The sequence below is a fragment of the Dipodomys ordii genome, unplaced genomic scaffold (genome assembly GCF_000151885.1).
Source record: "Dipodomys ordii isolate 6190 unplaced genomic scaffold, Dord_2.0 Scaffold128, whole genome shotgun sequence".
NCBI lineage: Eukaryota > Metazoa > Chordata > Mammalia > Rodentia > Heteromyidae > Dipodomys > Dipodomys ordii.
Window position 1 is genome coordinate 662201 of NW_012267344.1, and position 8962 is coordinate 671162.

The 8962-nt window shown below is 47.2% G+C and overlaps 1 protein-coding gene across 1 annotated transcript in view; it reads left to right on the forward strand.

Moving 5' to 3' along the window:
- Znf35 (zinc finger protein 35) overlaps positions 1–5474 on the forward strand; it is a 6239-nt gene extending 765 nt beyond the window's left edge. The window contains exons 2-4 of the mRNA XM_013030207.1: positions 1242–1527; positions 2255–2384; positions 4073–5474. Coding sequence (XP_012885661.1) covers positions 1381–1527; positions 2255–2384; positions 4073–5319 — 1524 coding nt within the window. The 5' untranslated portion in view covers positions 1242–1380 and the 3' untranslated portion in view covers positions 5320–5474. The remainder of the gene's footprint in view (positions 1–1241; positions 1528–2254; positions 2385–4072) is intronic.
- The last annotated feature ends 3488 nt before the right edge of the window (positions 5475–8962 follow it).

The window sequence follows — 8962 nt, forward strand, 5'->3', positions numbered from 1 at the left end:
TGGATGGGTGGGTGGATGGATTGAGGGATGGGTAGGTGGATGGATGGGTGGGTGGTGGGTAGGTGGATGGATGGGTGGGTGGGTGGGTGGATGGATGGATGGGTGGGTGGGTGGATGGGATGGGAACACCCTCAGGAGTGGGTTCGCATCCCTCTCGTTCTGTTTAAGATCTCAATCACAAGTCTGGTGACAGTATTGTCAATTAGTTCTGCCATGACTTATTATTAAAAAAATTATTTTTTGGTTGCCAGGCCTGGGATTTGAACTCGGCCTGGGCTCTGTCCCTGAACCTCTCTGTGCTGAAGGTTAGCGCTCTATAACCACTTGAGCCACAGCACCCCTTCCAATGGGTGGTTAATTAGAGAGTTGCAAGGACTTTTTCCTGCTTAGGTTGAATTTGAACCTGGAACTCAAACCTCAGATCTCAGCCTCCTTAGTAGCCATAATTATAAGTGTGAGCCACCGGTATTCAGGTAACATGTTAACTTTTAGAGAAAAACATCAATGGGGGCTGGGAAGGTGGCTCAGTGGTAGAGTGCTCACCTAGCCTGCATGAAGCCTGTGAAGCCTTGGGTTTGATTCCTCAGTACCACATACACAGAAAAAACTGGAAGTGGCACCGTGGCTCAAGTGGTAGAGTGCTAACCTTGAGCAAGAGAAGCTCAGGGACAGTGCCCAGGCCCTGAGTTCAAGCCCCAGGGCTAGCAAAAAAAAAAAGGAGTGATGCTAAAAGTGGATACATGAATCTCTCATATTTATCTTCCCTGGCTGGTTCAAATTAAGATCCTCCAATGCAGCCTCCTGAGTAAGTAGGATTATAGGCGTGAGCCACTGTTACCTAGCATCATCTTTCATATTATGAGAGAGGATAAAACATTCACTGAGCTAAGGTGCTTACTGGCCAGGCCCTAGAGAAATTGGCCGTTGGGCTACTTGGCATCTGGACATATCTGTCATCAGTGCCAATATTGGTTTGTTTTTTTTTTGGGTCCGTTGTGGGGCTTGAACTCTGATCCTGGGCGCTGTCCCTCAGCTCTTCAGCTCACGGTGAGCGCTTTACCACTTGAGCCACAGTGCCACTTCTGGTTTTCTGGTGTTTCATTGGAGATAAGAGTCTCACAGACTTTCCTGCCCGGCCTGGCTGTGAACTGTGATCCTCAGCTCTCAGCTTCCTGAGTAGCTACAGGCTGAGCCATTGGAAACCAGTCCAATATTGTTTTTTTTTTTAATTTTTTTAATAGATATTTCTCTTGGCCTTGGAAAGTGAAGAAGAGGCTTTTCAAAGTACAGATTAAATGGGGCTTGATCTGTGCTGGGCAACCTCTAGCTATTGGCCCTCCCTGGCTGAGAAGAGAGGTGCCTGCAGGATTGAGAGCTACCATGGCCCTAGCTCCCTGGGGCCCCATAAAGGTGAAAAAAGAAGAGGAAGAGGATGAACCTACCCTAAGTCAGGCAGCCAGCAAACATGTGTGGGTCCCCGGGGCTGGCCCTCAGATAGACCTGAATACATCAGAAGAAGAGCAAAAGGTAAGTGATGGCCTCTTACGTCATTTCAAGGAGGATTCTGATCCTCTGATTCTGAATCTAGCATCTTGTTTCCTAGTCAAGACTCTTTGAGTTTTTCTGGTTTTGTTTTTTGTTGGTTGTGGGGCTGGTATTTAGGGTCTGGGCACTGTCCCGGTGCTCTTTGTGCTCAAGGCTAGCTCTCTACCACTTTGAGCCACAGCACCAAGAGTTTCAAGGGACTTTCTTGTCCTGGCTATCATTGAACTACGATATCCTCAGATCTCAGCCTCCCTGAGTAGCTAGGATGACAGGCGTGAGTCACCAGCACTGGGCTCTCCTTGAGCTTTTTTGCTCAAGGCTCATGCATTGCTTCTAGAGCCACAGCTCTGTTTCTGGTTTTTGTGTGGTTAATTGGAGTCTCCTAGACTTTCTGGTTTAGATTGGCCTTTCACCTCAATCCTCAGATCTCAGCCTCCTGAGTAGCTAGGATGACAGGCCACCAGTGACTCCCATGTGCTTTTCTCCCATCAGATTCACTGGAGATAAAATAAAAATGGCAGCCTCATTTCTCTGCTCATTTTCCCATAGGTGCTGGGCTTGGGTAGATTCTGGCTTCCTATTCCATTTATTTATTTATTCATTTATTCTTTAATGTTTTGTAGATTTCAGAAACAAACATGCTGATCCTCCATCCTGTGATCACACTGCCCCCACCATCATAAAACCAGCTCTCTTTGCTTGTGTCTAGGTTCAGAACACCTTCTGGAACATGGCAGTAGTCCTAACGACAACACAGGAGGCGCCTGGCAATTGTTCCTGGCCGGGGGCCCTGGCGAAGAGCGAGCTGCTGGAGTCTCACAGGAACCTGACTTCTCTAGGTAAGGTCAACTTCCTGATCTCCCAGTCGACCCTGGGGTTTCTCAGTCTTTTCTTTCTTTCTTCCTTTTTTTTTTTTTTGTTGGTCCTGGGGCCTGAACTCTGGGCCTGGGTGCTGTCCCTCAGCTCTTCAGCTCAAGTCCAGCACTCTTCCACTTGAGCCATAGCGCCACTTCTAGTTTTCTGAGTAGTTTATTGGAGATCAGAGTCTCACGGATTTTCCTGCCCGGGCTGGCTTTGAACTGTGATCCTCAGATCTCAGCCTTCTGAGTAGCTAGGATTACAGGCCTGAACCCCTGGCGCCCAGCTGGATTTTTCTTTTTTGCCTAGACTGGGCTCAAACCACAATCCTCCTGATCTCTTCCTCCCCAGTACCTAAGAATACAACTGAGCCACTGGACCAGGCCCAAGAAGTGTCTTCTTTTGTATATCTTCTCAAGTTAGCAGATAAATAGAAGTATACTCCCAGTTTTATCTTTTATTTTTTGGCCCAAGACCAGGACTCAAAATTCGGGACTGGTACTTTCACTAATTGTGGTGCGCTGCCAACCAAGCCATACTTCTAACACCAGTCTGCATTTTATTCAAACATATTGTTCGCTGAGTTTTCTGTCTGTGTACCCACAAAGACAGATGCCTTCTTGGGCTTTGTGGGTATCATAAGCCTCCCAGAATTAGCTAGCTAAGGGAAGAAGGGTCCACTCTGGTGATTTTTTTTTTCTTTTTTTTTTTTTTTGCCAGTCCTGGGGTTTGAACTCAGGGCCTGGGCGCTGTCCCTGAGCTTCTTTTGCTCAAGGCTAGCACTCTACCTGACTCTTCCCTTCTGACTTTTTCTGTGATTAATTAGATTTAAGAGTCTCACAGACTTTCCTGCCCAGCTGGGCTGGCTTCAAACCACAGTCCTCAGATCTCAGCCTCCTGAGTAGCTAGGATGACAGGTGTGAGCCACCAGCACCTGACAGTATAATGTGTCTTAATCGATGTTACCTCTTTCCACATTCTCACCTTTTCCTCCTTCCTCACCACACCTCTCATACATTTTGCAGGATTTACATTACGTTCTCAACTTTATTCTCTAGTTGTCTTCATATATTCCCTTCCTCTTGATCCCATCCTACCCATTTCTAGTACTTGTTTCCTAGTGTTTTTTATTGAGGAATTTCAGTTTTGAGTTCTGTCTTTTCTGTATTTCAGTTAATACATTTGTGTATACTTGCGCAGTACCTGAAGTATTTTATTTATTTACTCACACTAATTCTAGCTTACCCATATGAAACGTGCAACCTTTTTCTCTTTCTCTATGGGCCTGATTCCCTTCCCTGAGCATAATTTTTTCCAGATCATTTTGCAAATGATTCAAGATCATTCTAGCGCCGGGCGCTGGTGGCTCACACCTGTAATCCTAGCTACTCAGGAGGCTGAGATCTGAGGATCTTGGTTCAAAGCCAGCCTGGGCAGGAGAGACCATGAGACTCCTATCTCCAATAAACCACCAGAAAACCGGAAGTGGCGCTGTAGCTCAAGTGGTAGAGTGCTCACCTTGAGCTGAAGAGCTGAGGGACAGCGCCCAGGCCCAGAGTTCAAGCCCCACGACCGACCAAAAAAAAAAAAAGATCATTCTAGCAGATGAGTAAACTTCCATTGTATCCATATACCACATTTTCTTGTGTTGTCTGTCCCCTTGGTTCAGATGCTGAAACCAAGGCCCTACAGTTGCTCGTTCCAAAACCTGAGCCATATCATGAAGTCGAAAACCACCCCATCCTACCAGGAAGAAATCAGAAAGCTGGCCCTCAGGGGCCGGAGTTAGAAGAAATCTGTGAGAATGGAACCATGCTAAAGAGGCAGAGAAGAAAGAGGGAGAAGAAAGATTTCCGAAAAGTAACCATACAAGACTATCACTTTTCTGGAAGTTTTAAAGAAGAAGAAGGCCAGAAACATAAGAAATCGAAGGGGAACAATAGTCTCAGTTCTGGCGCTGTGAAAAATAAAAAAATACAGCCCGGGTTAAAGCCTTTCACTTGCAGTGTGTGTGGCAAAAGCTTTAGTCAGAGTGCCAATCTTGTTGTGCACCAGAGAATCCACACGGGCGAGAAACCCTTCGAGTGTCACGCGTGTGGCAAGGCCTTCATCCAGAGTGCAAACCTCGTGGTGCACCAGAGAATTCACACGGGCCAGAAGCCCTACGTGTGTGCCAAATGCGGCAAAGCCTTTACGCAGAGCTCAAATCTGACCGTGCATCAGAAAATCCACTCGCTCGAGAAAACCTTTAAGTGCAGCGACTGCGACAAAGCCTTCAGCTACAGCTCCCAGCTCGCCCGCCACCAAAAAGTGCACATCACGGAGAAATGCTACGAGTGCAACGAGTGTGGCAAAACCTTCACGCGGAGCTCCAACCTCATCGTCCACCAGCGGATCCACACCGGGGAGAAACCTTTCGCGTGCAGTGACTGTGGCAAAGCCTTCACGCAGAGCGCCAACCTCATCGTGCACCAGCGCAGCCACACGGGCGAGAAGCCGTACGAGTGTAAGGAGTGTGGCAAAGCCTTCAGTTGTTTCTCCCACCTGATCGTGCATCAGAGGATACACACCGCCGAGAAGCCGTACGACTGCAGCGAGTGTGGGAAGGCCTTCAGCCAGCTGTCGTGTCTGATCGTCCACCAGAGGATCCACAGCGGAGACCTGCCTTACGTGTGCGGCCAGTGTGGGAAAGCCTTCACCTGCAGCTCCTACCTGCTCATCCACCAGCGGATTCACAACGGGGAGAAGCCTTACACGTGCCACGAGTGTGGGAAGGCCTTCAGGCAGAGATCCAGCCTCACGGTGCACCAGCGAACTCACACCGGCGAGAAACCCTATGAGTGTGCCAAGTGTGGTGCGGCCTTCATTTCGAACTCGCACCTCATGCGACACCACAGGACCCATCTTGTAGAATAACAAGGAAAGGGACAAGGACCGAGCCTCTTCTCTCCCTAACGTGAAGCACTTGTGTTGTTGGGTTTTTATTCCCCTTTCTCCTTTTGAGTTAGTTTATAGGAAGGCAGGATGGCCAGCGACTGGTGGCTCACACCTGTCATCCTAGCTCATCCAGGAGGCTGAGGTAGGAGGATCGCAGTTCCAGGCCACCAAGCAGGAAAATCCATCAAGAGTCTTTTTATCTCCAGTGAATCGCCGGAAAACTGGAAGTGGAGCTATGGCTCAAGTGGTCAAGCACTAGCCTTGAGCAAAAGGGCTCAGGGATAATGCCCTGATTTCCAGTCCCACGACTAACCTAAATAACTAAGTAAAAGGCAGTACAAACATGAGACCAACATTTAAGAAGCCAAGTTGGAAGAAAAAAACTCTGTCCCTAAAAGCAAGGGTTTTTGTTTCACCTGTTTCCGAAGCATTCATGTTTTCTGAAAGGGAATGTGGCATTTTGGGGAAAGGGTCAGACTAAGCTAACCGCTAATAAGCTTATTTGGGGAAAGGGGATTTTTGCCTGCTTTTTTTTTTGGCTGATCTTGGGGCTTGAACTCAGGGCCTGTGCAGTATCCTTGAGCCTCTCTTCCTCAAAGCTAGTTCTCTTACCACTTGAATCATAGCTTCCCTTACAGCTTTTTTTTTTGTAGCTCAGTGGAGCTAAGAGTCTTACCAATTTTCCTGCCTGGGCTGGCTTCAAACCACAGTTCTCCTGTGTAGCTAGGATTACTTACAGGTGTGGGCCACCAGTGTCGGGCCTAATTTTGTGTTTAAAACAATTGCTTCCTCCCACCCCTTTTTGTGGTACTCCAGATTGATCCCAACATCTCTCTCATGCTAGAAAAGCACTCTACCACTTGAGCCATGCCCCTAGCACTTGTGTTTTTGTCTTGTTTATGAAATAAGGTCTCGTTATAAATGCCAACTTGGCCCACGCCAGCCTCGAACCATCATCTTCCTCTACTCCTGAGGAGTGGGGATTGCAGATAACGTTTTATCATTGCTATCCCTAAAATAAAACTATTAGCCATCTATTTCTCCCCAAATAGAAATAGGAAACAGCCTCTCCCTTACTGTCTTGGGGACCCCTGGCAATTCTGTACTGAAATCCCCCCCCCCCCACACCCTGTAGTCTGCATGACCTAGCCCTTCAGAATTAACTGAGATGTTACTCTATACCAGTCATATTGATTTGCTAAAATCAATACGTCCATTCCCCCAAATTGCCATCACATTTCTTTCTGGGTGTCGCTGGTATGAGGAATCAAAAATGAACTTCCTTGGAGATATAGGCAGGAAGTTTCCACTGTCAGTCCTCCCAGGCCCACCTGAGGGTGAGGGTAGATGCCATTCACTGTGGCTTTTCATCCTAGCAACCTAGATGGTATTTAGAGCTCTTCCAATTCTGAGAAGGGCCAAAGGAGTGGAGAGGAGGAGGAAGAATAGGATAATTAAGGCCTTCCTTCCCCCCCCCCCTTTTTTTTTGCCGGTCCTGGGGCTGGAACTCAGGGCCTGGGCTCTCTCTCTCCCTGAACCGCTCTGTGCTCAAGGCTAGCACTCTACCACTTGAGCCAGAGCACCATTTCCTGCTTTTTCTGTGTATGTAGTAGTGAGGAATTGAACCCAGGGCTTCATGCATACTAGGCAAGTGCTCTTGCACTCTACCACTAAGCCACATTGCCAGCCCCCCCCTTTTTTTTTTGGTCAGTTGCGGGGCTTGAACTCAGGGTCTGGGTGGTGTCCCTGAGCTTTTCTGCTTGAGGCTAACACTTTGAGCCACAGCTCACCTTGCAGTTTTCTGGTGGTTCATTGGAGATGAGTCTCTTGGATTTGTCTGCCTGGGCTGGCTTGAACCGTGATCCTCAGATCTCCATCTCTTGAGCAGTCAAGTGTGAGCCACCAGAGCCTAGCTCCTTGTATTGGTTTTGGAGAAAATCCAGGATGTTGGAAAGTGAAAACTTATCAAAGGATGAAGATACAGACTAAGATATTTTTGTTACCACAGGCCCTTCATTCCCATGAACAAAGAGATTCATAAAACTATGCAATAGGTTCAGTTTTTGAGGAATAATGCCTTGGATCTTTCTAGATCTTTTTGTACTTCATGCATAGAAAGCAGTACTTGGCCATTGATGTGCACTTTTCTATCACCCATCACTTGTAATACATTGCAGAGAGGTTCGATCATTTACTCACTTTCTATTTGTTTTTGTGTCAATACTGGGCTTGAACTCCACGCCTGAGTGCTGTCCCTGAGGGTTATTATTATTATTATTTTTGCTCAGTCCTGGGACTTGAACTCAGGGCCTAGGCACTGTCCCTGAGCCTCTTTGTGCCCAAGGCTAGCACTCTACCATTTGAGCCACAGCACCACTTCTGGTTTTTTCTGAGTAGTTTATTGGCAACTAGAGTCTCACAGACTTTCCTGCCCAGGCTGGCTTTGAACTGCAATCCTCAGATCTCAGCCTCCTGAGTAGCTAGGATGACAGGCATGAGCCACCAATGATCAGCTTAAGAGCCTCACACTTGCCTGGTCAAGCTGGCTTTGAGCCTGGGTCATCTGATCTCAGCCTCCTGAGTAGCTACAATGACAGGTGTCAGCCCCCAGAATCTCGCCACCTAGGGGGATTTTTAAAGCATTTTCAAGCCTCAATATATATGTGAAAATACCATACAGAGGGGTTACAATAGTGAGTTTCTTATCAAGCCTTGTTGCCTCCTCCTCTGTTTCCCCTTAACCATCCTTGCCCTCCCAACCCCCTGCCCCCAATATTGTAAAACAGTTCTAAAGGGCATTGCAATATGTAGCCAAAGTTAGGAGCCACTGCAGTCCTACAAAACCCAATAGGCCAAAGTAATGGAAGGCCCCAGTGGTAAGCAGCTGGCACCTGGGCCCTGAGTTCAAACTCAGGGCTGGCAAAACATCAAAGACAAAATGGAAACCTTGCTTCATTCCCTTCACTGCCACCTGAAAACCCTTGGATTAGATTGGTTGCGTTATCACCCTTCACGATGAAAATAGTTCCCTATAGTAAACGTGCTAGGTTCTGGGAGTGCCAGAGCAAACTAGTTCTACTAACCCCTCTCTCGCCTCTCCGCTGGGAAAACTTGTCAGGAATTTCCCCCACGCTCTACACAGCTCTTCCAATCTCATTGGCCAGTGAGACAGATTGGTAATCTCATTGGCCAGGCCTCCAACCCCATTCTGAACGTTCTTCCTACTGCAGCGGAGGCACACCCTGCTCTACTCTGTGCCTTTGTTCACACCTGCTTCAGTGCCTGGACTATGGACGTGCCCACCAGTCTCCACACTGGTCCTATTCGCCTAACCTTTAAGATTCTTTTAAGTTTTGGTTCAGGGCTCATCTCTAGGGAACCTCTACCTAGCGGCCCAAGGGCATATTGAGAAATATAAAACCACGATGTATATCTAGTTTTCCTTTGGCTATTAAAAAAAAAAATCTGGCTTGAAAATTATATATGCAGCACAATTTGCATATATGGTTGCTGTTGCATATACTAACTTTAGTATTAAAGTATGTGAATAAATTACCTGAAAGAAATATGAAAAGTTGTAAATGGTAAATCAACTTGTTTACAGTTGATTGATTGGATGGTA